Here is a 27,810-nt window from a genome sequence, read left to right as displayed (position 1 = left end):
GTGAATTGCACATGACTTTGGTTATTGCTCTAGTCAGATCTTGTACAGTTAAGTGAATTTTTATATGACCACTCTTCTCAACACATGCGTCAGAGAAATTAAAATAACTTGTTGAGAAGGACGTGTCACGATACTGGAATTTCCACCTTGATACAGAACCTTGAAAACAAATTAATATTCACAACCATTTTCGATACTCCAGGGAAAGATTGACATTGAGGGCATGTTTTTTTTCTTTTTTTATTAAAAAATAAATAAATCAAGACTATAACATGACACAAAATACTTTTCTTTTCTTGGTTGGTAGCAGAGAACAACTGAGTGACTGTAGTACACATTAATGTTAAAAGAGAGTGAGAAAGCACAAAGCTGGTACCAGTGTATTGAAACTGCATGAAATGAGTAGTGAAATCACTTGAAATGTTTAGAATTTATGTATCCATTAATCAATATTCACGAGTTGGAGGTTTTTGCTTCAGTGTGCAACATTACACAATAAATGGGTATTGATTTATTTAAATGCATATATATCATAGTTGAAAGACCAATATTTTGCAGGTCAAATCACATTAAACTTTCAATTCAGAAATTTGTTAACTTTGCTTAAAGGTCATTGCTTTGTTGAATATCCAAATACCAGAAATTTCCTCAGCAACTTCAAACATCAAAAGTTTGCATTCTCTCATTTATGGTTATATAAACACTGTGGTTACCATAGTAACCACTGATTAGTTAATATTTCATCTCTTCAGATTTGTTTGTCGTCTATTCATCATCACATTAGCCACTACGGGGCTAGTTGCTCAGCCATTAAGCAGAAGCCATTATTCCTCCTCTGTCTGCAGATATTTCTGGTGTCATCGTTGAATCGATGCATCAGATTTGTGTGAAACTGTGTGAAAGAAGTCAACACCAGTAGGAGCACAAAAATCATCCAAGGGCCTCTTGTGTATCACTCTTTTGCACTCATCCTACCAAAGGTATACACTGTGTTGAGTTAGAATGAATTAACAAGCTTGTCTCTTAAACATATCTGGTGAGTATCATTAAGTATCTAGTTAGGTGTCATTTGTATATACTCATGGCTGATGAAATGTACACAAAATATATGGTTTTAAAAAAACCCTAGCAAGTACTATTAGCACTGCAAGTGGTTAAAATAACTGCACAAAGAATAAATACAGGCTTCTTTGAATCTTGACTCTTTATAAAATTTAGCTAACCTGAATACATCAGTGATTTAAAAAAAAAAAACAATCATAAAAATCAAATCTACGGGCCACAAAATAAATAACTCACAACTTTTGATCTTGAGACAGTAAATCTAATTGCTTTTCATTCATTCATTTCACTAACTTTTGAGAGCATAAGAAAAAAGGATCTGCTGAAGGCACATAGATTATTTTGGAAAGCTGATCACCTGCAGGTCTTAACTTTACCTGGACTAAACCTTTAAATGCAACAACTTTTGGGATGTGAAAAACAAGTCAATACCTCATTGGTGTAAACTGTCAGAAATAATGTCATTATTTTGTATCCATCAGAGTCTTTGTAAATCTAGGCTTTAGTTTATTCCAAGGGTGCCTTCACACCTTACCCGTTTGATTTAGTTAAAACGAACCAGTCCACTACATTTGGGCAGCTGTAAAAGCTGTCAACTGAACCCTGGTGCACACCAAACAACTAAACCAAGACTGCCTGAAAAGGTGGCACTCTGGTGCAGAGAGTTTGTGGTGTAGAAGGAAACAAACCAACCATAGAATTTTATGATAGCTGATATTTGATTTTAGCATGATTTCATAAGCTAAATTGATAGTCGGTTCATTTGCTCATCGTGGAATCTGTCCACGATCTCAAATTTGATAAGGCCATGTATAGGCTATTAATACACTTCAATTGGTAACCAAGATAACATGTATGCATGTGAGCACAGATATTTTTCACTGATTACAGAGCTGTTTGACTGGCTGTGCTTGTATCTGACTCCATGTACGCTGTCATTCCACTGATAAGTGTCTGATGGGAATCCGGCAGTAATGAGACCCAAACCAGTACTGTAAAAGATGCCTCCTTTTCATCCTGTCTGAACCTGATAGTCATTTTTCAGAATGTGTGGTTGATTTTCAGTCTAATAATAGCTTCTAATGATCAGTTAGAATTCTTTGTGAGCCCTTTGTGACACCAAAGAACATAAATATTCACATCAAAAGCATTAAAGTGCTGCATAAACTTATGTCAGTCACCAGTATATATTTCCCCACATGGGTCCTGATAATGCAGGATGATGATTGCCCAAAGTGTCCAATCAACAAGTTATCTGTCAGTATGGATGGGTCACAATTTTCGAATTTCGAATAGTCGTTTTATTTTTGAAAAATTGATTTTTTAATGCGACTATTACTATTCGCCGTCTTATTTCCCCCCTTTATTTGACATGCAATTCAGCTCCTAACCGCATGAGGGCAGTAAAGGATTGCTACAGCGGTGTGAGATGGGCTACCAGCTAGTTTTTAATTCGAAAAATTGTCGAATAGTTGCCACGATTTTCGAATAGTGTTTTTGCTCGTGCTGCCCATCCCTACCTGTCAGTCAGTATATCTTCATTTTTATTCCTCCTGCTTTGTTTGTAAAAAGTCAGTGTGAACAGGAACTGGACCAGAACAAAACTGCTACAATGTATAACATTTCCAACTTTAATTAAATGAACCCAACTACAGGCGTGAAAGCACCCCAAGTCTTTTGGAGCACAGCATAAGAGTGTCGAGAGCCTTTTGCACATCATTATCAACTCTTGTAAAAGTTGCCAGACTCTTTATTATTGCTGAAGTGACATTCAAGCTCTAAGGGCTCTACAGTGGTACCTTTTGGAGCTGCTCTTCAGTGGTGTTCACAAAGAGACAAAGGCGGCCTGCTCAGACGTCATTGCAGAAGCCCAAGTGCATTTGAACATTCTGTGCGATCAGTGCTGCAACACACAGGTATTCGAGCGGCACCCCTATGTTTATCGGGTCAAAGTTGAGCACAATTAGCAGGTGTTAGACCGACGGCCCGTTTCTGACAGTATCCGAGAAACACTTATTTGTCATGTGAAACTGCTTTATTCAGTGTTTAAAGTGGTTTAAATCACCTGGTCTGTTTGTTGTGGAGAGGAGGAGACCTCTGTGGATAATTCAGTTCCCAGTAAAAACCTCCTGAACAATGAACACTGTGGGAATGCTTATTGAGAGAAGTTTTACCTGATTGCAATTTGTAGTCCTCTCCGCTAGACACCACAAAATTCCCCCTAAATTTTATACACTGGTCTTTGAAAACAAAAGTGGACCTTGTGACCCCCTTGTGGAGCATGGCAAGGTTTTTTTTGTCAAAAAAACTGCCATTGTTAAAGCAGAATAGAGATTCATGGCTCAACAATTGTGGTTTACAGAAAACTTCATTGATAGGTCTGTTTTTATTGTGAAACTGCCAATGAAAAATACTTCCTGTGTTCTGCCAGAGAGGTACTATAGCTCCTCATACCAGCAACTTCTAAAGGCGTTAAAAATGTAACATTTAAGTTGGGCAGTAAGGGTACTATGGTATGCTACTCTGGTCATCAAAAGCTGCAAAAAAATCCAAGATCACAGGCACACAAATACACTAGCTTGAATATTCAAACACTGAAAAAAGTGAAAAATACATGTTTTGTGGTGTTTATAATGAGCAGATTGAAAACCATTATTGAATAACATCTAAAAAAATTCAGTTAGAAATGGCTCACTTCTCTGAGGATGTTATGTAACAGGATGTCATTGAGTCTCTGACCTTGAATTGAATTCATGTTCTTCAGGCATTACGTGTTTCCACTGACAGCCTCTAATTTGAAAGTATAAACCCGAGACTAATCAGAACTGAAGCTGCTTTTTACGATGAAATAGTTCATTTTCCTCTCAAGGTTAAAAACTGGGCTACATTTATGAGTCACATGTTGTTGATCACAGTGCTCCCTCGTGAGTCACCGTCCTGTATTAACATGATCAACAAACATAAAAGAATTCTGAATGCTGTACAAAGAACCTGCTTCTTGAGTGTTTAGTCTCTTGTTTTCATGGCACTGTATGCACAAACATTTTCTGTCAACACACTCTCAAGTATATTAGAGGGCATGTTGTGGTAATGTAGTATTTTGGTCAGTTATTGAGCGTTTCTAAGTGTGATGGGATGTGTAAAGAGGTGGTGGTAGAGAGGGCTCTCTTTGCATTGTAGAAATGGTTGAACAAGCAAGAACTTGACTGTTATTTTTCTTTTTTTGTTTTTGTTTTTTTTACATTAAAGGGCCAGTGTGTAATATTTGGCATGGTTTATTGTCAATCTGAATCTGAATATTCTACCCATTAATATATTTATCTAAGTGTATAATTGCTATAAAATAAAATTTGTTTGGTTTTCGTAGCCTTATAATTATGCTTATATATATAGCAAGGGTTTTTCTTTAGAGAGATCACCATCTTGCGCTGCCATGTATGTACGGCAGACCGAGCGGACAATCCAGCCAGCCAGAGAACGCGTTTCGCGTGTATAAATGAACCAACGAAGACAGCGGAAGGAAGGAAGAAGGAGGAAGAAACAGCAGAGTGTTAGTAGTTTGTTGATAGAGAGTAGTGAAAAGTTTTTTTAGTTATAAAGTTTGCGAATGGACCACACTTACCACGCAACAGGAGAGAATGAACCCGAACCGTCATCTGCGAGGAAAAGAAGACGCAACTTCACTCCTTGTGATGCACTCTCTGCGGCGCTTTTCCTCCTGATGATATATCTCCCCAACGATGGTAGCAGTATCACCGAATCCCATTCTGTGCATTCAGCCTCTCTTCTCGCCCGCTCAGCATCAAACACATGGAGTTCCTCGTCTGTATGCTCCAGCTCAAACAAGTATGGCTCTGGGTCTGTGTCCACTACAAGAAACTCTTCAAAATCGTGTTCAAAGTCGTCCATTGCAGCTACTATAGTCCGGAGATGTCGCTAGGCTAAATAAACAGCTGAGCTCTGTTTACCGGCTACGCTGTCAGTCAGTGTGCGGGCTGGAAATTGGCAGAGCAGAGAGGGGAGGGGGTCCCCACTCAGTATGGTAAACGAGTATGTGTGAATGAAGTGTGTGTGTTACGCTAGAAGAGTCAGAGTTTGGGACGGAGTCTTTTACCCCCTGGAGTGTTACCCAGAGTTTTTGGAGTGCTCAAATAAACTGGCCTTTTCCCCAAACGCTCCTCTGGTCTCCTGCTCGTGAGGGATTCATTACAATATCGTAACATGATTTAGATTTCTAAATAAACATTCACCTCGTCGCTAGATAGACCTACCCCTGAAAAACTCGTGCGCAAGGCTTTTTGTCCCTATGAGGCCACCGTCATTTACCTGATTGGAGGGGTGAGCGAGTGAGTCCTGCAATCTAGAATTTGACCACTGATGTCACTGTTTTCATCCCATTTTACACACTGGCCCTTTAAGATTGTGTTGTCAGTAATATCTCTTGATTTTGTTTCCACAGAGAGAAAAAAATAGATAGATAGATAGATAGATAGATAGATGACACAGGTGATAGAATTAAGCTGTTGACACAAATGTAATGAGAAGTTACAGTACCTATGGAAGCAAAGAAAGGCCGAAATAAAGGTTCTGTATGTGATATTCAGAGTATTAATATAGCAGCAAATCACAGATTGCTGTGTAAAGATAGAGTGGAGTGATGGCAACCTGAATGGAGAATGATGTCATTCTACCTTTGTGTGTGCTGTAATCCAAACTTCTCTGTTCTTTGTTGTGGTGAGCCGATCAGGCCACGTCATCATGTCAGTGCATATGTGTATCCCACCAGCTAGCTCATCACCACTGCACATCACAACTGCTACCACAGTTTCCGCTGATATCGGGTCCAAGTCATCGCGGAAACGTAGTGACCACCCTCTGGTTCCCCCCTGGTTAACACCGGCCCTTTTTACACAGAGATTGTGCTTTAGAGCCTAAGTCCATCCTTTACGTTGCTTTGCAAGTTCATACAGAACCAAACAATGGCAGCTTGACAGCACCCTGGAACCAGAACAGGCATGACGGGTGTTATGGGTGTTATGGGAGTGACTTGTAACACAACAGTGTTTGCCTCTAGTGTGACATATACCAAACACGTTAGGCAGTACTTTCTAAACAATAGTAACGGCATAACATGGCAAAAACAATCATTTAACAACCATATTATATGACCGTGGATCTCATCCTCTTCTTGCTTCCTCTCTCTCTTCTTCCAATTTACGGACATTTTTGGCCTCTGTTCTTCTTTGAGTTTGCTGCTATATGCATCGTCAAAACGTCACACTCATCCCATCCATTGTCCCGTCTTGCCAGCTGTCCTTTTTATAAAGACATCGATTTGGTGCTATAACTACCTCCACTGCCGGCTCAAAGGCAAGTCAACTCTGGTCCCCCGTTCCACAGTCGTACCTTTTATAAAGAAAGGTAATGGCGATTAACATTATGGCATTGCCTTGAACAGGCAGTGTGAAAGAGGCTTCCGTTAGCTCTGTCAGCGCTGTTGCCAGTAGCTGTGTTCGAAACTGTCCACTCATTCACTCACTATTCCCTATTTCGTGTTTACTATATGGTGCACTACGTGGGGAACGACTGAACGAGATTTCGGACACTAACTGAAATTTTCTGAACATTGTTGCGTCAGTAGCTGCGCCACATACTCTTGTGACGCAAGTGGACGAGCCGAGCATCATGTAAACAAACCGGGCGCTTTGAGGATGATCGAACTGTATGGTGGTTGTACTTTTTGTCAATAAACTGTTGAAATGTCAATGGTGTGGACGTTTGGTTTTGTCACCTACGGTTGTGTGTCTGCATTGTGAGCTGTAATAGCCCACAATAGTGCATAAGCTACAAGTTACCTGGCTCATGCGAGCTAAGTGGCTATTGTTAGCTCGTGAGCTAACGTTACCGGCTAGCATCCTATTCGTTTCTTTTCTTTTTGTGCCATCTTTGCAGTTCTTCTTCTTCTTCTCTTCTGGCAAAAGACGACCGCATTGCATTGTGGTATACGGGAGTAAAATGTAGGGTACATTGTTTGTTGACTCACATTTGATGTGCATTGTGGGTATTTTATAGTCCACTATATAGTGAATGAAATTAACTGCGGAGAATTCGAACAACACTACAAAATGGCGAACATACTATATAGTGCACTATATCCATGATAGGGAGCGATTTCGAACACAGCTATTGTTTAGCGCTATGGAGTTAGCACCATTAGCTGCTGACTGCCTCAGCCAGCACTGTGTTAAAAACCTTGTCAAGACAATTCATACTGCCTGTCTCCTATCATCCTAAATTTGTTTCAAGTGACTAGTGACATAAAAATAATAGTTAGCATGTTAGCTGTTAGCCTAGATACAGCCGGGGCGCATAGTAGCGTCAGACCTGTTAAAACGTAAGTGAAAGGGCATACTTAAGTTAACTTACTAAGTGCAAAGTTAGTCCACTAAACAAGCTTTTTTTCCCACAAAGACCGCCTTATATTGTTAGGATAAATGTCATAGAACATATAGAAAACGACATGTAAACGTGTTGTCTTACCTTACCAGTGTGGTGCCATGTTTGTTTACCATTTAGCTCTGCTTTCCAAAGCGCGGCTGAAATATTGCGAGAACAAGCAGCGATCTCATACCCTGCCTGAAATCTCATGAGAACAAGCAGCAACAGCTGGAAGGCAGAACTGGACAGTAGCCTGAAAAGTTAATTCATTTATTTTATGAAAGATTTATAGAATAATGGCTGACTTTTTGCCAGACTTCGACTTTGTGGAGGAGGAATTTGATTTTACAATGTGTAATTTACGTGGTTGTTTATTAGCAAATATCAACTATTGCTTTCATAAATATATATTTACTAAAGTGAATTGCAATTCACATACAGGAAAGCTTTCTCATAGGCTTAGAATGATTTCTCTATATATACACAGCCAGGGCGCGGTATGCTGGAGGCTGCCTTCTTGCGTCGCCACACTGGAAACACATATATTATAATCGTACCAACCTATATTTGCCGCACTGTGCCGTGACTATCACATAAAACGTGTTGTTTTAGCATTACTGTGCTAATGTTTGCTTGTGTTACCAAAACAATTAGAAATAAAACGCTCCTAACATAACGTTATATCTCACAGATAACCTATATCTCACTGGTAAGCTATAACATATTGTAGTGTCCGCCAGGACGTGTGGAAAGGATGACGCAGTTATTCAGCAAACCACTGTTTATTACTGAAAAGTACAGGTTACTGTTGGCCGTAACTACGCCAAAACAACCAACAAACAAGAACTTAGCTGTAACTCCAACTGTGCACTCCTGCTCTCTCCTCCAGCTCGCTCATACACACACCAGCACGCGCACTCACACAGCTCTCATCCCCGTCACACTCGCACCCCGCCGCCCTCCCTATACTCATTCAATCCCAAACATGCCATTAACTCACAGAACATTGACATTATAACAGAACATTTATTGCAGGGTCGCTACAATATCGTAACATGGTTTAGATTCCTAAATAAATATTCACCTCATCGCTAGATAGGCCTACTCCTGAAAAACTTGATAAACTCGTGGATGATGCCATCTCTGTCTGCGCAAGGCTCTCTGTCCTACGAGGCCACCGTCACTTACCTGACGGGAGGGGTGAGCGAGTGAGCACGAGTGAGCCCTGCAATCTAGAATTTGACTGCTGATGTCACTGTTACTCACCATTTTTACACACTGAGGGCTGAATTCACAAAAGGATTGCGTGGCTTTTGCGGCCGCTAAACCGGTAAAAATGGAGCAAACAGATACCATCTAATTCACAAAGCACGCGCAGAGGGTGAAATGCTCCACTAACTGCGCTTGCACGTATTTAAATGAGGTAATATGCATATATTTGGTGCAAAAAATGCCCCTTTCTATGCAAATGAGCCTCATTGATAAACGTCTAATTCACTAACACCAGCACAAATAGCCACACACAGTTTGAGTGAAGTAAATAACGTCTTTAGAAAGCTGGTGCAAACTGGGCGCTCCTCTGTGGAAGCCTCTCGCCCAGACTTTCCAGTGATCGGTGCAGCAGTGATCGTCTGTTAAATCAGTCTGTAAATAATATTTTGACATCATTATTATTATAATCATTATTACTTTCATGGCATCCGAAGATATTGATGCGTTGAACAGGTGACAGTCTGCGGTCGTTCTCAAAACGCACTTCTGTCACGCACTTCAAAAGCAACTTTCAATAATTTATTTTACGAAATGGGGGAAACAAACGTGAACAAAAACGGTTCCATAATTCATATTAAATTCAAAAGATAATGAAAAAACAGCTACAAGTGAGAGGGAATAGTGATAAAGTGGTCAAACTTGGTCAAATCCACAGCCTCAACCCATCCGACACTGTTAGACTGACTCACCAGCAGACATTACTACATCAGGGTATACAGTATCCAGTACTTTGCCAAACACTTACCATGTCATGCCATGTGGCTAATTGCAATCAGGGGCAAACTGCACCCAGCAGCCAAACTTTGTGGGCGTGTTTGCGCAGGTATATCATTAGCGCAATATCCTTTGTGAATAGGACGTTAAGACGGAGCAAACTGCGGGTGCAAGTGAAGTGCAATTCAAGGTGCTATCAGCGGCCGCAGTTCATTCTTTGTGAATTCGGCCCTGAGGCTTTAAGAAAAATAATATCTGAGTGTGAAATTTTTAATCACTGCTGAAATTTTTTTTTTCTTAATTTAGGTCATTTAAACTGTAGAATTTCAATGTTTTTCAACTTTATAATTCATTAATAAGACTTTCTGGACAGTAATGTCAAGTTTTGAAATTTTATAATATTTTTGAAGGTTCACAAATTCTGATCATGATATGTCTTCCTTTTTTCCCCTTTACAACACCTGACAAGAAACAACACAAAGACAGAGGGTTTGACCTATATACTATGCTTAATTGCAATGAGGGAAAGACAGAGAGAAGATGTGCAAATCAAAATACAAATACTACAATGAGGAGCATATGTAACATCAAAAAGTTAAAATAGTAAAGGCATATGAGTTGAGATTTTTGCCTGCTGTCAATAAGGAAATATGTGATCAGTAATTTGTCCAGTGCCACTGCCTAATATTTGATTCTGTGGTTTTACAGCTGCAGAACGAGCAACAGAAAAAGCCTGATAGGAAGCGGTCAGTCTTCAGGTTTACCCCGACCTCATTCTCCCCTCTCATCTCTAACAGGTAAGTGTATGTACAGTACGTGGGCATAGTCTATTAATGAATGTGTGTTCACCCTTTCCTGCACAGAGGGGGAGCCATTAATCCACAATGTTCTCAAAGAGGAATGCAGTCCATTGTTTAATGCAAAATAAAGTAATTTGGAAAACAACATGGGGAAATGCAAAGCCTTTGTAAGAAGTTGTGTAATTCTCCTGTGATTTCCTCTTTAGAGCTTTAAACCAGCACATATGTGGCACCCTCATATGATACTGATATTATTAAATGGACAGAAGTAGAGTTAATGTACATATTGAATATTGTTGACTGTCTTTGAACAGTATAAATGCAGGGGTCTGGCAGAGAAAGCAATGAGAGAAAGCAAAGCACTAAAAGTAGTCATTGAAGTGTTATTACAATATGAGGTCAGCTCTGTGGTGTTTGGGTGAAAATTAAATTGTAGAGTGGTGGGTTGAAGGGCAGTGATTGTGCTGGGTGAGGAAGTGCTGGCCTGCAGAGAGGAAATGCACAGGAGCAGAGGGAGGGCAGGCCTCGCTTACCACAGGGCGTTTTATTTCCTGCCATTGGTCAGCAGAGTTAGAGCCGCAACTCTGTGTTCAGTCTGTATTTTAACTTAATGAAAGGGGCCCCCATCTTCAAGATGGACTCAGAAAATCACAATATTCTTGCAAATGAATGTGTTCAGCACTGGGATGACCTCACACTGTGGCTCAGTCGTAATATTGCTGCCAGAGGTAGGAAAAACCTTCTTTTATTTCCATTTACAGCTCTCGTGCAACTGAAGTATACACTGGTTCCATACCTAAATCCTGGTGTTACACCTGTGTGTGTGTGTGTGTGTGTGTGTGTGTATGTGTGCATTTTTAATCATAAACTTTCATAGTTGTGTGTTTCTAATATTGTATTTTGACCTGTGAAGGGTGCAGAGACTCTTTGTGATGTGCACTTTAAATAAACTGAAGTTTAAGCTGCACTTTAGTAAAAGCGACATAAAAGACCAGCCCTTTTTCTTCCTTGCACTTGAGTTTTTATAGCAACATCAAGGCAGTTTTCATAAGTTATGTGCCTGTCAGGCTTTTTAGGTTTACAACTGTCACTACGTGTCTCAGAAGTTTAACCATTTAGGATCAGTGAGAAGAGAGTATTAAACTACATTGTACAATGCTAGGTTTAGGCATCACATGTTTGACATTCAGACGCATTTTGGCATGCTGGGAGGCCTTCAAAAACAAATTGGCCATAACAAACTGTTTTTACAAGTGGAAGGCAGGAAGAGAGATGACATTTGACAAACAGGTTTTCTGGTTGGCTGGAAAATACCCACAACAGTGTGCATTCAGTGAATATGCTGTTGATGAAAATGATACTGGAATGAGCTCTGGGTGTATTTAGTTTACCTTGTTGCTGACCTTGTTTCTAACTCTTACAAAACCAGTGCACTGAAGCAGCTGTGCTCTAAACCTACTACTTCAGTATGCTGATGGTTAGCTTAGGGCTTTAGAAGTGTCAGTGGGTGGTAGACAATTCTACTAGACATGTTTCAATACCATTTTTTCCTCCCTGATACAGATTGCGATTCCTGAACTTGCATATTGTTTAATAATATTGCATTAAAAAATATTGTTGCATGCATTTGGCTCAGGTTAAACCCTTGATAAAACATAAACAAATACATACAGAAAATAAAGGCCATATAACTTTCTTATATATCTGTTTTTATTTAGTTTATTTTGCTAAGGGCTAAAGTTACATTTTTTACTTGAAATCATTTCTTCACCTCTTTAAAACAGCCTCTTTAAATCTCTTACCTCTTTAAATGTCTGTTAAGGTACAAATAAAACTAGAACTTTATAGTTTTATGACTTGCTGTTGCTTTTATAGCTGAAATGTTTAGTTGATCAACAGAAAAAAGGGGAAACTGTTTGACAGTAAATTGAAATCTTTGGGTTTGGTCGAGAAAACACCTTGGGCTTTAGGAAATTTTCAGGGGCATTTTATTTTTACTCTTTTCTGACATTTTATAGACCAAATGATTAATAAAGACAGTAATTTGCATGTCACTGAATAATGAAAAGTGTGTTTAGTTGCAGCCCTAGTTGGTTTTCATTAAACTTTCTGTAGCACTAACTATTTCACTTGGATTGGCTATAGCTTGCCCATCTCCTGAATTTTAATAAACAAGAATAAATGTTTCCTCTGATTTTTATACAGTCTTAATCTTTTGAGGAAGATTTCAAGGGGTAAAATGACCAGACATCAAACACGTGTGCAATGTTGACTCTGATCTGTGATTATGCAGCCATATCTGGTTTATTGCAGTTAATCAGTCTTTGTTATGAGTGCAAATTGAAATTGGAATCCAGTCTTATTGTTTTGCTTGCAGGATGATTTCCCTCTTTAAATTTGTTTTTTCTTTGTGTTTTTCTCGCAGGAACAAGCCCACAAGACAGTCCTAGAAATTTCTCTCCCAGTGCCTCTGCTCATTTCTCCTTTGCACGAAGGTATACACAACCATGGATATTTACTTGATTTGCAGTCAAACAAATCAGCCAATAAAGACCAGAGGGAAACTTGTCAGATACAGATTCTTAAAATAAATAGAGTATGCTGTTCTCTGATTTGTAGCCATTCAACAGCGACGGCCAATAAAGATGTTAATATTTTCTTTGCCAGCACAAGTGTAATTGTTCAGCTTCTTAAGTCTATTTTTGATTTTAAAAACGGCATCAATGTGTTACTCATTTTATACCATTTCTCAACATGATATCATGTAATTATGTTTTTTATTATAATCCACAGTCATTGCCACAGAGCAGACAGGTAACTTTATGTTAGGCTTTCATTTGCCCTTGAATTTTCATTACCCCATATTTATCTGAACACATTTTATAGTTCATACAATTCATTAGTTTGTCTCATCATAACTTTCTTAAACATCATTTCAGCTTCAGTTCAACATTCAGTTATTGTTTGTCTTATTTCTGCTTTTCTGTCTCGTCTGACTAATAGAACACTTTTGAACAATAGCAACCATGTGATCATCAGGATTGTAGTAAATTTACATGTTTTGAATACAAACATGGAAGTCATGACTTGGTCATGTTTCTGAAGATAATTTTGCAAACGTGTCTTTAAACAAAGACAGATTATTTACACTGAATAGCATTGTAATTTATTGTTTATTTATGGGATTCAATGTCAGACGTGTGTGTGTGTTGAAGTGTGTGACGATTCTCTGTCTTTGCAATTGTGTGACAGGACTGATGGTCGCCGCTGGTCATTGGCCTCCCTGCCGTCCTCTGGATATGGAACCAACACGCCCAGCTCCACTGTCTCTGTAAGAATCATGCACTCACCCAAACTGACACAGCTGGGGTCAAGACATAAAACAGGCCAAACTAATCCATGTCAGCTAAACATAATGAAATATATCAACATAACAGAGTAGTTAAAAGTAAGATTGAATAGGTTAAGTCAAATGTTTTGGACTAATATTGTCATTATTTTCTATTCAGCGTCACAATCATGCATCTTGTGTGGTTGTGACACTATCACAGAGACAAAATTTGTCCACAGACAGACAGACAGACAGACAGACAGACAGACACCTGGCAAAATACTCAAAACAGCTTCTGTAGTTGTTCTCACTAAGGTAGGTTTCTTTCTGACCACATTTCACCATGATGACACACAGCCACACTCACAAGGTGAAAACAATACCAGCCCCACTTTTGCAGCTGATAATAATGCCTGTGTTTGTTGTTGACTTCCTCCCAGGCTTCTCAGTTAGAGAAAGGTCAACTTCTACATGTCAACCAAGTTTTCTATTCAACATTATGAGATTACTTAAATACTATAATATATAATATAACCATGACATTGATAAAGATTGACAGAAGCAACTGTTTCACAGACCCAAATCTTGAAGGTCTAAATTCAGAGTCATTAAGGTGAAAAGCTGAAAACAACCATATGATAGAGGTATGAGATAAGGTAGAAGGAAATTGTTGTGCAGCAGTTGCAGTACAAAGTAGAAAAAAGTGCAAATATAAAGAGTGTAAATATATATGTAATAAACGTAAATACATAAAATATTAAAATAAAATTGAATTAAAATAATAAAACACATACAGTTCATGCTGTCACATGCAGAGATGGAGAATATTAACCAGGCAACAGCCAAAATTTCTGTCTTGTTATTTTAGCCAATTCACTTGACGCCCACAGCCGAGTCAATTTATTGTCAACAATTGCCACTATAACTGGCAAAATCAACAGACTTCAACTTTAACTTGCTACAGGTTGTAAAGATATGGTTTATTATGTACATTACCATAAAAATCACAGCTCTTGCACAAAAATGTGCTCATTCAAAGGAGATGGAAAGTTGGTCAAAGACAAATCTGTCCTCATGAAGAACAAACTAAAGTTAAAATGACTTTAATGTAAAGTTCACTATTTGTCACAGGGTTTGTTCTTTATGTGTCTGGTTTACCAGAGTGACTACAATTCACACTGTGTGAAAGCTAAAAGATTTGTTCTGCAGTAAACATGTCTTTGACATTAGGCACACACACAAAAACACACCCCCACACACATTTCCCTCTGTCTTATTGTGTTTAGTTCCTCTGTCTGTATCCCTCTTTCACTCTAACAAAACATAATTTATCTGTGTTTATAGGAAGCACACAGAGCCACAGAGCGTGTACATACAATACATGTAAATACCTAACTTGCATTTACAGGAATTACAAACTGTCATGGTGATTAAAAATCGTTTGCATTGATGCTGTGTTTTTGTTTTGTTTGGTATTTGGTTGTGTAGTGCTTTTCCTGCTATTCACACCATCTGTGGAAGGAAGCATGTCCTTGTCTCTCTGGTGAAACATGAATCACGAATAGAGTCATATTAGAGATTGTGCTAGATATTTGGTAAGGGTTTAGACTCGTAGCTGAGTTACTCATTACAACAGTTTGATTTGTTGAATAAACTTTATTTGCAGTAAACTGCAAATATAAGTCTGTCAGCAGGTGTTTTGTCTGCTGATAAGTTGTTTGCATACTATATTTCCATATTTAGGATGCTTCAAAGGAATAGTTTGATCATTGTGTTTCATCATTTTCAACTACACTGATTTTCTTTCTCGCTAAGAGTTAGATGAGAAGAACAATACCAATTTTATGTCTATACAATATAATATGAAGACTGTAAACAGAGGAAAACAGCTAGCATATCTCTGTCTAAAGGTTAAAAAATTCTTCTTATCAGAACCTCTACATCTCAATGATCAACATGTCTTTTTCATTTTATTTGTACAAAAAAAGCGAAATGTAAAAATAGCTAGTTGTGATTTTACCTTTACTCTTTTTTTGCTTTTGAGCAGAGCCAGACTAGTTGTTTCCCCCCTGCTTCCAGTTTTTATGCTAACTTGAGCTAACTATCACCTGGCTGCAGCTTCACATCAATGCATTACTGATCTTTTCATCTAAATATTGGATGGAATGCAAAAAAAGCACACTCCCCAATATGTCAAACTGTCCCTCTAAATTTGGCAAATACATAAGGGTAAACTGTCAAAACAACATTATCTGTCAGCGTGTTATTTTTCTTTTTATCCACACACAAAAAATGCCACCTTTTTTTTCTTTTCATGTTGAATATATATGTGTTTCATTTCCAGTCATCCTGTTCATCACAGGAGAAGCTGCACCAGCTGCCCTTCCAGCCTACGCCTGACGAACTGCACTTCCTCTCCAAGCACTTCTGCACAGAGAGCATCTCCGGGGATGAATGCCGCAGAGCTACAACCATGCGACCCCGCTCACGAAGTCTCAGGTATTTGTTTACTTCTACATTAACATCATCCTCATGTGGTCATGCATACCATTGGTGCTACTCAGGCACTAATTTTAGTCTAATTATTTTTCAGCCCTGGAAGGTCTCCATCATGTTACGACCATGAGATTATCATGATGAATCACGTCTACAAGGAGCGGTTTCCAAGGGTAAGGGCTCACAATATGTTTACTACAGCCGATTCTGGCCATTAATTATCTTATGCATTACCTAACTGACACCTTCCCGTCTTCCTGCAGGCTACAGCTCAGATGGAGGAGAAGATTCAGGACATAATCCGCAGCAACTCTCCAGAGAGCGTCCTCCCTTTGGCAGATGGTGTGCTCGGCTTTGCCCACCACCAGATAATTGAACTGGCCCGTGACTGTCTAGAGAAGAGCCGGCTAGGACTCATCACCTCCAGCTACTTCTGCGAGCTCACTGACAAGCTGGAGAGGCTTGTTCAGGAGGTGAGTGGGTCTTCAGAAATCACAGAGATGTTTTCAAAGACAGTGCACCAATAAATCTTAGTTTCTTACAGAGATTTTGAATGAAACTGTGGTGTTACAAAGCACAGATTTAGATCTTAACAGCAGGAGAACCTTCCCTCTGTTTGTTTCTTAATTATCATATTACTCTTAAGTCACAGGTCTTAGCATCTGACTTTATCGGAAACGAATAATCTGATTTTTGTAGCTGCCTGGATGAAGAAATAGATTTAAACCTGCTTCTCAAATTATAAATGTTTTTTCCTAATCCAGGTATCTGAAGATTATGTGTTCTTGCTTGTTTTTGGAATACACAACCAACATCTTGATGTTGTATTTTGTAACATTTTGTGAAAGAAACATTATATAACAATATGACGGGTAATAACATTTTAATTGTGTTTCACATATTAAATGAACAATGGCATATGTCATTTCTGGCTACCTTCTTTGCTTGAATTAGGAAAAATGTGGTGCAACTTGGTAAACTGGTTAAAATCTTACTTTAATCATGCAAGAGACAGATTTATTTTCCTTCGGATGGTCAGAAGAGTTGTAAAGCATTCTGCAAATACCTTCTGGACAGTAAGTGTTATGAAATGACTTTTTGGGTTTTTTCAAGATCACTGGGTATTAATTTTTTTAGTCTAATATTTAGCGCTTAAATGTGCTGGTAGGACACAAGAAGCACAAACAGCCTTTGGATAGTACCTCACTCTGACCTGTCTACCATAATATATAAAAAAACGGATAACTTGTATTTTGCTGTGTAGTCCACAGAGAGATCAGAAAGCGAGGAAGTAAACTTCATCAGAGAGCTGGTGAAGAAGATCCTCATCATCATTGCCCGACCTGCTCGACTGCTGGAATGTCTGGTATGTTTCATGTCACTAAACAGCCACTGAAATATTCTGTATATTCTTCATGTTTTGCATATGTTTACAACTACTAGTGTTTGCATTTGATGTTTGTATCTTTAGTCTTAGTCTGTTAGTTCATGATGGTTAAAGTAAAAAATGCTCAAGGTTCCCTTTTTTGAAACAATATATTTTTTACAAAATATTTAATGTACTGTAATATATTTGCTGGGACTTGAACCTTTGTCAATTGACCACTAACATCAAACCACCGGTTAAACATGCATATACAGGGGAAAAAAACATAGAAGATGCAAAGTTTTGTTGTTGTTTTTTTTTTTTTCTTTTTTCTCTATCTTTCAGGCAACACTTCAAACCTACCACTGGTCCCAAAATTACTTTAGCTAACTTCATCCTTTACATTCTTTACCAGTGTCCAGGGTAAATAAAGGTTGAAGCAGCTATATAATCAGTATAAGTTTTTGATACTAATGTAATGTGAACGGGGTTAGAACAGTATAAAAAGTGTATTTCCCTATCTTGACAAACTATTACAGTGTCATTATTCATCCAAGCTTTACACTACACACTGAGAGTCATGAAAGCCATCTGTGAGTGTGTCTGAACCAGAGTAAAACCAAGTTAAAACCACAAAAACACCAGCTCCTGGTACATAAAGTACAGATTTGTTGTTTACCTTCATTAAATTGTGCAATGTTGTGTTATACGTGTAAATATACTAAAGCATGCTGCTGTTGTGTCTCCAGGAGTTTGACCCAGAAGAATTTTACCACCTTTTGGAGGCCGCTGAAGGACACGCTAAAGAGGGCCAGGGCATCAAAACAGACATCCCCCGTTACATCATCAGCCAGCTGGGACTCACGAGAGATCCTCTGGAAGGTACAGGAGCTTTATGGTCATCATCAGTTGTGATAGAACCAAACAACTTTGGTTAAACCTAAGGTTGCAAAAGGTCATTACATTATGGATAACTTTTAATACTGAACTAACTTTTAAGGGGAAAACACACATATATATATATATATGTATACCTAGGGTTGCAACGTAACGAAAAAAATGTAAAAAAAAAAACATTTTAATTCATTTTTCATTCATTTTCATTTTTTCAATATGAAAATCAAATCTCTCAATAGTGAAGTTATTTAGGAGGAAAATACACTTAAAATCAGGATGAGAGGAATGTTTCATGTTACATGAGTCAAGTCATTTAATCAAAGTTAAAGTTTCAGTGTGTATGATTTAGGGGGATAAAGTGGCAGAAATGGCATAAAATATTCATTACTATGTTTTCATTAATGTATAGTTTTCTGAAAATAAGAATCATTTTGTTTTTGTTACCTACGAATGAGCCATTTATATCTACATACAGCGGATCCTCTTCCACAGAGTCTGCCATGTTGTTTCTACAGTAGCCCAGAAGATACATGCCAAACACTGGCTCTAAGCAGGGCCACTCACATTGGCCACTATAGCTCTCCTACATGTCTGGCACACAGGAGAAGTTTCTGTTGGTTGCATTCTGCTACCTCACCACTAGATATCACTAAATCTTACACACTGGACCTTTAAACACAACTAAATTGTTTATTTTTTAATCTCTGTTAGAGTGGTTAACAATTATTTCTGCTTATGATATGGTAACAGGTTTGTTTCTTTCTGCATATAACACGGTAAATAATACATTTTATTACTTTTATTTACCCTAAATTCCTGTTAATTCCCATGAAAAGTTTCCGTTTTGATTATAGCTGGAATATTGCAACCATAGTTAGAACTGCTGACACTCCTCAGAAATACACCTAAAGACCATGAATTAGTTACAGATATTGGGACAGGTTTAGGTATTCTACTATTAATGTATTTCAGTTATTTTTTTCCAGCATTATTTGGGTAGAGAATCATGTAGTTTCTTTTTCTTAAAGGTTTTCTAAGAAAAAAGGAGCAAAATGTATTTCTAGAAGTATCTGTGTCTTCATCAAATACTTATCTTGTTCAGTTCCATTTAAGTACTGAGTATTGCAGAACCTGCTTCTTAAGTATTGTCTCGGTGATGCAGTAAATATAAATACAGGGTAACTGTTGTGGTGAGGCTGTGAAGGAATGAAAGAACTAAAAGACAAAGATACTCTTGACTCATGTCCTGCACTGAACAGACCATCTTTTCTAATGACCCTCTGTCTCTCCAGATTCAGTAACAAACAACATTCATTATGACTAATTAGAAAGGAATGGCCTCCCCACAGACCTTACACAGATCCACACAGGCTGGCTCATCAGCCAATCTCTCCGTTCATTTCCCCCGAGCACCTCCTGTGTTTCGTTTGCCCAGCGCCTTGTGCGCCTGAAGCAAACCTTACAAGGAAGGACAGATGTTAAATAGCAGTGGAAATGTGTTTACAGGCTCTCTAGGGACAAGACAAACACCCCCCTGTGAAATTACACACATGGACTTTGGCATGATTTCACACAAACACACACAAACACAGAAAAACCCTACAAGATGCAAGGTGGTTTCTAATGAGCACTTGTTCTGGAGTGGTGATTTTCAAAATGGTGTTAGACATGTGTTTGTGTTGCCACATTTGATTTCCGCCCCATTTATTCTCAATTCAGATTATCTTGGAGTCAGCACCTCAAACCTAATAGGTTAATAAAGACTGCTGTTTTTTGCTTTGTTTATAGGTCTTGATTTCTCAGCATTTCAGTTACCTTTGTTGCAAAAATTGCGCTGCAGAACATTTTCATCATCAGCAGTGGAATGTAAATAAGTACATTTACTGAAGCACTGTACTTAAGAACAAATTCGAGTCACTTGTAATTTACTTGAGTATTTACATTGGTAATTTTATACTGATGCACTAATACATGTCAAAGGTAAATATTGTACTGTTTACTTCACTACATTTATTTGACAGTAACATTTCAAGTCAAAGTTTCTCTTCCCTCCAGCTGTGTTGATGTTAAAATGTCTGTGATAAACTGAAGGATTAAGTGTTTCTTTATGTGTTGAGAAAATTCTCCTACTTCTCAACGGGAAACTTTGCTGATTTTCAACCAGTTTTGTATCATAACAGTGTGGGTAGTATGTGTAAATGCTGTGGTACACTTCCCTCCATCTTTCCAGTGCCCAGATCGCCTAACTCATCTCCCAGCCAAAAATTCTCCCAGCAATTTGGGCTGGCTTTAGGACCTTTGCTCAGACTGCAGATAGCACTTCCACATCCTTGTCTGCTTGACACTGAGGGCAGATGAGTATCGAAGCAGATCAAGAAAGATCTCTCTTTCTCTCTCAAACTCTGATCAAGTGTAAAACTAGGCAGTGTTGATCAAATATGAACCAAGATTATGTTACTGTATAGCCTTTTCTCACATAAAATGTTTTTAGAACATATTTAAGTTCACGGTTTGGCTGTATAACAAGAGTTTGTGAACAGGAAGTGGGTGCCATACTATTTCCTGTATTGTAAAAACAAAGGATGACAAAAAAAATGACGGAAAAACGAATCAGTGCTGATCAAATATGAACCAAGATTCTGTTACTGTTACTGTTGCCTATTTCTCGCCTCAGATGTTTCCACAAACACATTTTAGCTTACGGTTTAACTGTAATATGAGGTTGTTTGTCACTAGCTGGCCGCAATATTGTTTCCTATGGCCAAACAGACAGGCTTACATTACATCCACCACCAGTGCGAGGAATTTATTGGTCAGGTGCGGCACAGTGTGTTCTGTTATTTGTTGTTTTCTGACTTTTAAGCAAAAGCAAATGCCACAGCCCTTTTTCTCTGTTTTCTCTGTTCATGTGACACCAATCAAAAAAGGATTTGTGTCTTACTACTGCATTAACAGCCGTTTTTATGAAAAGACCGACTTTTCAGCAGCGAAATACTTCTTTATGCTAAATAAACTCTGTAAATACCCTGTGTTTTTTCTGGCACCTTGAAAAATTGACTTTTTAGGGATACGTGGTTCTCACAGGGCAGCCATGCTACAAACATACGATGACCTTGTAGAATATGATGCAGTGTTGTAGATAAAACTACCCAACAGTATATAGAGGAGTTAAAATAAGAGCCGCCTTAAACATCTACAGCAGTAAAATGTCACATACACTATATTGCAGCTGTAACATAAATCCAAAAAAACATCAGATGTAATAGGAAATCACTGACAGGGACCATTTTAGAGTACATTTACTTTAAATACTTTAAGTACATTTTGGTGATGCATACTTTTATGCAGGACTTTTACTGGTAGTGGAGTATTTTCAGTGTGGTGTTAGTATTTTTGCCTCAGTAAAGAACCTGAATACTTCTTCCGCTGCTGTTCATAGGCTTCACATGAAGTTATAAATTTATACTTCACTAAAAACCTTTTTCTTTTCTCTTCATTTCCTTCTGTAGAAATCGCTCAGCTGACCAGCTGTGACAGTGGGATTGCAGAAACACCAGAAACAGATGACTCTGTAAGCACTCAGAAATTGATTTTTTTGTATTGATCTACTCTATCCATCTCTACCGCAGGTGTATCAGCTAAGTACAGATTTTATCTTTGATTTGTTCTGGTATTTGTCTCTTTTCCTGCTCCTAGTCTCAGAGCCTCAGCACAGCCTTGAGGTGCCGGCGTAAACCTTGTGAATTGGACTTCGAGATGACAAAACTCATCAGCAATGGTGCCTACGGGTGAGGACATCTTATTCTATATCCGATTATCTCATCTCTGGTGAAAGATGGTTTGTTTCAGCCCCAGCAAGGAAGCCATTCAAACTGACTTTTTCGTCTCCTGTTTTCAGTTATCTCTTTTGCATATTTCCCTTTCCCACTCTATTTCCACAAGATGATAATAGCAAATTTTCCTCCGAGTGGAGCTGTTTTACGATCATTTATTTCCCCCAGCTGACTGGTAAACTGTTTATTCCACAGAGCTGTTTATCTGGTTCGGCACAAGGAGACGAAGCAGCGGTTTGCCATGAAAAAGATCAACAAGCAGAACCTGATGTTGAGGAATCAGATACAGCAGGCCTTTGTGGAGAGAGACATCCTTACCTTTGCTGAAAACCCTTTTGTGGTGTCCATGTACTGCTCCTTTGAGACGCGGCGGCACCTGTGTATGGTCATGGAGTATGTTGAAGGTCAGCAGCTTGTATTTTTTAAGTGCATAGTGCTGCAGCTGAAAGAAAGCACTTTGAACAATGTCTCTCATGTGTCCTCTCAATCACATCTCGTCATTGATGTTTACAGGTGGAGACTGTGCCACCCTTTTGAAAAACATGGGCCCCCTGCCTGTGGATATGGCCAGGATGTACTTTGCAGAGACAGTGCTGGCTCTGGAATATCTCCACAACTATGGCATTGTCCACAGGGACCTCAAACCAGACAAGTGAGACCTCACAAATTTAAATACTTTTATATTAACAATAGTAGCTCGAACTGCAGGGAGGAACCCACAGAGACTCATCAGCTGTCTCTGCAGTCCTCTATACCTTACAGAGCACTGTAGCGTCTTTTGTATCATTGTTTTGTTTTCCCAGTGTGCAAAATAACTGGTTTTATTTACTCGTCTCTTGCTAGATATTAACAGATATTTTAAGTACATTTTCTCCATATTTATTTACGTTTACTTAAGTTAATGTTGCATGAATGGTTCTACTTTTTACATTGTGGTATTACCACCGTTACTGAAGTAAAGGATCTGATACTTCCTCCACGGCTGTCAGTATTTTATTTTATAATACAACAAATACCACCAACGATTCTTGGAATACAAGTAACCTGTGCAGTCCTTCATAATGATCCCTGTCTGGAGGCTTTACTACCTAAATGCTTGCTGACTATTCTTTTTCATTATCACAGTCTATTGTCTATTTAGTGTTGCTATTGTCTATTTAGTGTTTCCATCCTCTTCCTCTTGTCCTCCCCTGCTCATCTGTCTTCCTTACAGTTTGCTGGTTACATCTATGGGACACATTAAGCTGACAGATTTTGGGTTATCCAAAGTTGGGCTGATGAACATGACCACTAACCTGTATGAGGGACATATAGAGAAAGATGCCAGGGAGTTCTCTGATAAGCAGGTAAATCTTTTTTAACTGACAATTTAAGCATATGTCTATGTATATTTCCACACACCTCATCATGTTTAAATATTTATTGTCTTTTTTTCTATAAAGGTATGTGGAACCCCAGAGTATATTGCACCAGAGGTCATTCTGAGACAAGGCTATGGAAAGCCGGTGGACTGGTGGGCAATGGGCATCATCCTCTACGAGTTCCTTGTGGGCTGTGTGCCTTTTTTTGGAGACACACCAGAGGAGCTGTTCGGACAGGTCATCAGTGGTCAGTGTTTCCTGCATTTCTTCTCACATGATAATTAAAAACCATTAAGAAGTTTCCATGATGTTCTGATAATATATTTGCCAAACAGTGACTGCTGCTCAAACCCTTCTGATAGATGTGTGATCCTCAGTCCAACGCTATCAGCTAGCCTTCAATGCAAACAGATTTCCTTGCTAATCTAAAGGAATATCGCACCCACAAAACAAGCTAATTATTTTCCTCAACTAATTAAAAGTTGTAGAGATCACTACATTACATGCAATGGTGTAAGATCACTAAGTACATTTACTGAAATACTGTACTAAAGTTCAAATCTGAGTTACTTGTACTTGACTTAAATGTTTCTGTCTTATGCACTTTGTACTTCTATCCACTACATTTGAGAAGTTTCTGTTACAGTATTGCCTTTTTCTTACTGATAATGTTTTCAGAAACATATTTCAGCGCACTGTTTTGCTATAAAACAAGATTGTTTGTTACTAACAGGCTGCCACATCGTATCCTGTGTTAGAACAAACAAGTTTGCATTATGACATCTGACAGTGAGAGCGTTAATTGCTCTGGTCCAGTGCATTCTGGTAGTTGTAGGTTTTCTATATCTTGAGCAAAAGCAAATGCCACAGTCCTTTTCCGTGTTTTCTCTGGTCATATAGCACCAATTTCAAAAGTATTTACAGCTTTCTACTGCACAGGCAGCCCAGTTTTATCTTTCCAGCAGTGAAAGACTTATTCAAAGTGAGATTTTGCAGAACTTTTGCTTGACCTGAGTGAAATATCTTTATTCCACCACTGATTACATGCAATCTTGTAATTACATTGCATAGCATGCAATTTTAATCAGGAATCAGTTGTTTTTTTATCATAAGCAAAAACCCATTACTGCCGTATTTTTTAATCTTTTCCAGTGTTTGTGTTTAAAGAATAAAATAAATGCTTTGTGTCAGTTTATGGAATATAAAATGTTAGTAGACACAATTTCAAAGGATTCACAGCATCTGGCTTGTAGATTCTGTTGAGCACATGAGTAGGAATTCCCAAATCTCATTCAAATATGAATTAAACATTTACATAGTGACCACATGGAATTAGTTGGTGGGCATATTTCTCAATTTAGTGAAGGCTGAGATTTCCCTGAGGGCCGGTAGCAAAACAGATGGCAGTAAAAGGATTCAGCTTGACTTTACACGGCAAGTGAAGTTTTAATAATTCTCATGATGTTACTTCGTTCTCTTCTCGTGGTGTCATGGTGACAGGAGCACATAGAAAATCTTAATCTTGAAAACAAGCGCTTTTATCTAGTCAGCGGTGTGCGGCTCAGATGAATTGTGTTATTTGGAGTTGTTAGATAACAGCCTCTATCTGTGGCATGGAAATGAATGGCATGCCATGACTGATTTGCCATGCTCTCAATCAAATTGTACCAAGCCTCTGAGAGTGACTGTTAATTAAAGGGGCCTGAACACACTGAATGCATGCCACCGTGGCCTCAGGCCGCACATACATATTCATAGCTCCCCTCCCAAATTTGATTAAAATGGGGACAAATGGTGCACGGAGCAGACAATCAGCATGGCACAGACAGGCTTTGCTCCCCTTTTCATTGCTTATCCATGAGACTTTTCACTGAAAGCTAGAGCACATGTAAATTGTCTCATTCAACATAAGGCTTACACCTCACAACTGTTTTGTCTGACTTTGCTGGTGAAGCTATTTTGAAAGGAGAACATCAGAGAAGTGTTGCAAATGTCAGCCTTAGTGGATCACAGCTGGGTGATTCAGTAGTAGAATAACAACAAAATAAATCTGACATAGCTTTATGTTTGTAGGGACAACACAGATTAGGGCTGCACAGTTAATCAAAATATTATCAAAAATGCAATATGGCCAAGTGCAGCATCCAAATTGTCAGAGCTGCAGCTTGGAGTTAGAAGACTCATTGCCAGGGTGTTGTGTCACCAAGTCACTCACTGACACTCTTAACTCATAGCAAGTCAACAGACTTGTTTGTAGAACCTGACAAACATTTGCATGATTTGTTTAACAGCAACCAACATGCAGTAACAGTGTGAGCTGTCTTACCTCAAAACTAGAGCTTGCAGAGGCGGACTAACAAAAAGCAGCCCAGGATTTTGCTGTCAAGCAGCCCCAATTTGATACACCAGATTCAAACTGACAGAACATGTTTGCTGATCAATAAATCATTAACTGTATTGTTTGTTTTAGGCTAATATGTAAAACAATAAAAATATTATTCCAAGGTTTTTCTCCCCATGTTTGTGTTTACAGAAAGAAAAAAATCAAAGCTGAATTAATGTAATAATCACCTGACACCTAATTTGACTCAATAGTCTGCATCACAGAGTTATTTGAAATATTGGAAAACAGTTAACAGTGTTTAAACACACAAGTAAATTAGATCCAGCAGACTCTGTCCACAGGAGCACACTATATTCACATCACATATTCACACAAAGTACACAATGTCTACACTGAGCAAGTGCTTAACAAATCATTTTAATTGCTGTTCTGGCCATCAAATATCATCTGCCTTATCAGGGGTTGCTAAGACAGTGCCCACAAGTGGTCGCCTGCAGGGAGCCAATGAGTCGCCTGTAGGGCACATTCTATAAGTTACTGCAGTCAAGCCAGCCGTCACTTGCATCTCTGTGGTCAAATCAGCCGATGCTACAACTAAAGTGTACCCATACACTGACAGTTGTGGTAAAAGCGTTCAGACAGCCCAGATCAAGCTGACGGGAAGAGGTAGTGATGGACTTGGTGAAGCTAGTGAAAGGATACATGTGTGATTATATTTGGTTTTTAAAATAAGATGTTAAGAAAGGGGTTGGGGAACAAAGTCCCAAGTTCTTGAACTTTCCGATGGCCTGTCTGTGCCTGGGAGCTTGTTCATCATCAGTTTCTCTGCATCCATCACCTTTTTGGATTGCTAAATGCAAATAGCTTATTATGCATTGTGAACTAACAGGAATGTCTCCTTCTCAGGATATTGACCATTAAGTTTGCAATTCATGTGGTTTAAGGCATTAAAGCGACTCCTCATGTTTATCTCCTCATTAATTTGTTCTGGTTTGTTTTTTACTTTTTGTGTTGCAGTTATGTTTCTCAGAAACTATATGTTTCCTAAGCAAAGCCTGATGTTTTCCAACTCAGTAATGGAGCTTGGGCTGCTTGTATGTAGGAGTATTGTTTAATTCAAAGTTATTGCATTGATTGTGTGTTTCCAGACGAGATCAACTGGCCTGAGGGAGAAGACGCCCCACCTCTTGACTCTCAGGAGCTCATCACCTTGCTCCTTCGACAGAATCCTCTGGAAAGGATGGGCACAGGTACAAGCGCAAAGAGCAAAGACACTGTGGCACAGCCAGTAACTCGGTTAGGACCAGACAGGTACAGCAGACCACCATAAATTCTCATGTGACCCTTAGTGCCACCTCAGCACCGCTCATTATTCCAAGTCACCGGGGAAGAAATTGAGGTCATCCAACGGCGGAGCAGTTTATCCCGTGGCCTCGTCACCTCTTTCCTTTGATCAATTGCAATTATTTCCTTTGCCAGTCCATGAATCTAATTCCATGCATGATCAGGCACTAAGACTGTGTCGATCTGTGGACTGTAAAAGTGACCATGACCTGGGACAAAGGCTTTTAATCAGAGGGGATGCATGTAGCCAGTTCAGTCCGGGGACATCTGGACCTCCTTGTTCATCTAGATCTCCCCTTGCCAGGCTGCCATTCACAAAGTCTCCTGCTATTCCACCAAAGGTCACAGGCAGGAAATTGTGCTGCATAATTTATGGCCATGATATCGCTTTGGCCTGCAGCCACTAGGGGAAAGGAAAACATAGTGTAAGCGTTTCTTCACCTCCTGTGTCTAACTGAACCTTTCACTGCCAGTGCCTCGTGTTTTCTTCACTAGCAGTTTTAGCATTTTTTCCTGAAATTTGTATTCAGACAAAGTATTCACTGTAATTGT

The 27,810-nt window shown here is 38.9% G+C and overlaps 1 protein-coding gene across 11 annotated transcripts in view; it reads left to right on the top strand.

Annotated features, from left to right (window-relative positions):
- The window catches only part of mast4 (microtubule associated serine/threonine kinase family member 4), a 132,915-nt gene that overhangs the window by 84,766 nt on the left and 20,339 nt on the right, over positions 1 to 27,810 (top strand). For 5 of the 11 annotated variants that reach the window (XM_049603476.1, XM_049603471.1, XM_049603480.1 and 2 more), the window contains 16 exons: positions 10,195 to 10,283; positions 12,712 to 12,781; positions 13,080 to 13,100; positions 13,539 to 13,617; positions 15,962 to 16,116; positions 16,211 to 16,286; positions 16,377 to 16,586; positions 17,378 to 17,479; positions 18,229 to 18,361; positions 21,886 to 21,947; positions 22,073 to 22,164; positions 22,405 to 22,613; positions 22,723 to 22,861; positions 23,423 to 23,555; positions 23,652 to 23,817; positions 27,063 to 27,164. In XM_049603476.1, coding sequence (XP_049459433.1) covers positions 10,195 to 10,283; positions 12,712 to 12,781; positions 13,080 to 13,100; positions 13,539 to 13,617; positions 15,962 to 16,116; positions 16,211 to 16,286; positions 16,377 to 16,586; positions 17,378 to 17,479; positions 18,229 to 18,361; positions 21,886 to 21,947; positions 22,073 to 22,164; positions 22,405 to 22,613; positions 22,723 to 22,861; positions 23,423 to 23,555; positions 23,652 to 23,817; positions 27,063 to 27,164 — 1,838 coding nt within the window. Of the gene's footprint in view, positions 1 to 10,194; positions 10,284 to 10,897; positions 11,015 to 12,711; positions 12,782 to 13,079; positions 13,101 to 13,538; positions 13,618 to 15,961; positions 16,117 to 16,210; positions 16,287 to 16,376; positions 16,587 to 17,377; positions 17,480 to 18,228; positions 18,362 to 21,885; positions 21,948 to 22,072; positions 22,165 to 22,404; positions 22,614 to 22,722; positions 22,862 to 23,422; positions 23,556 to 23,651; positions 23,818 to 27,062; positions 27,165 to 27,810 lie in introns of those variants that run through there. The other 6 variants (XM_049603477.1, XM_049603474.1, XM_049603473.1 and 3 more) reach the window with 5 other exon arrangements.

This window comes from Epinephelus fuscoguttatus, linkage group LG18 (assembly GCF_011397635.1).
Source record: "Epinephelus fuscoguttatus linkage group LG18, E.fuscoguttatus.final_Chr_v1".
Lineage (NCBI taxonomy): Eukaryota > Metazoa > Chordata > Actinopteri > Perciformes > Serranidae > Epinephelus > Epinephelus fuscoguttatus.
This window is presented reverse-complemented; position numbering and strand designations above follow the sequence as displayed.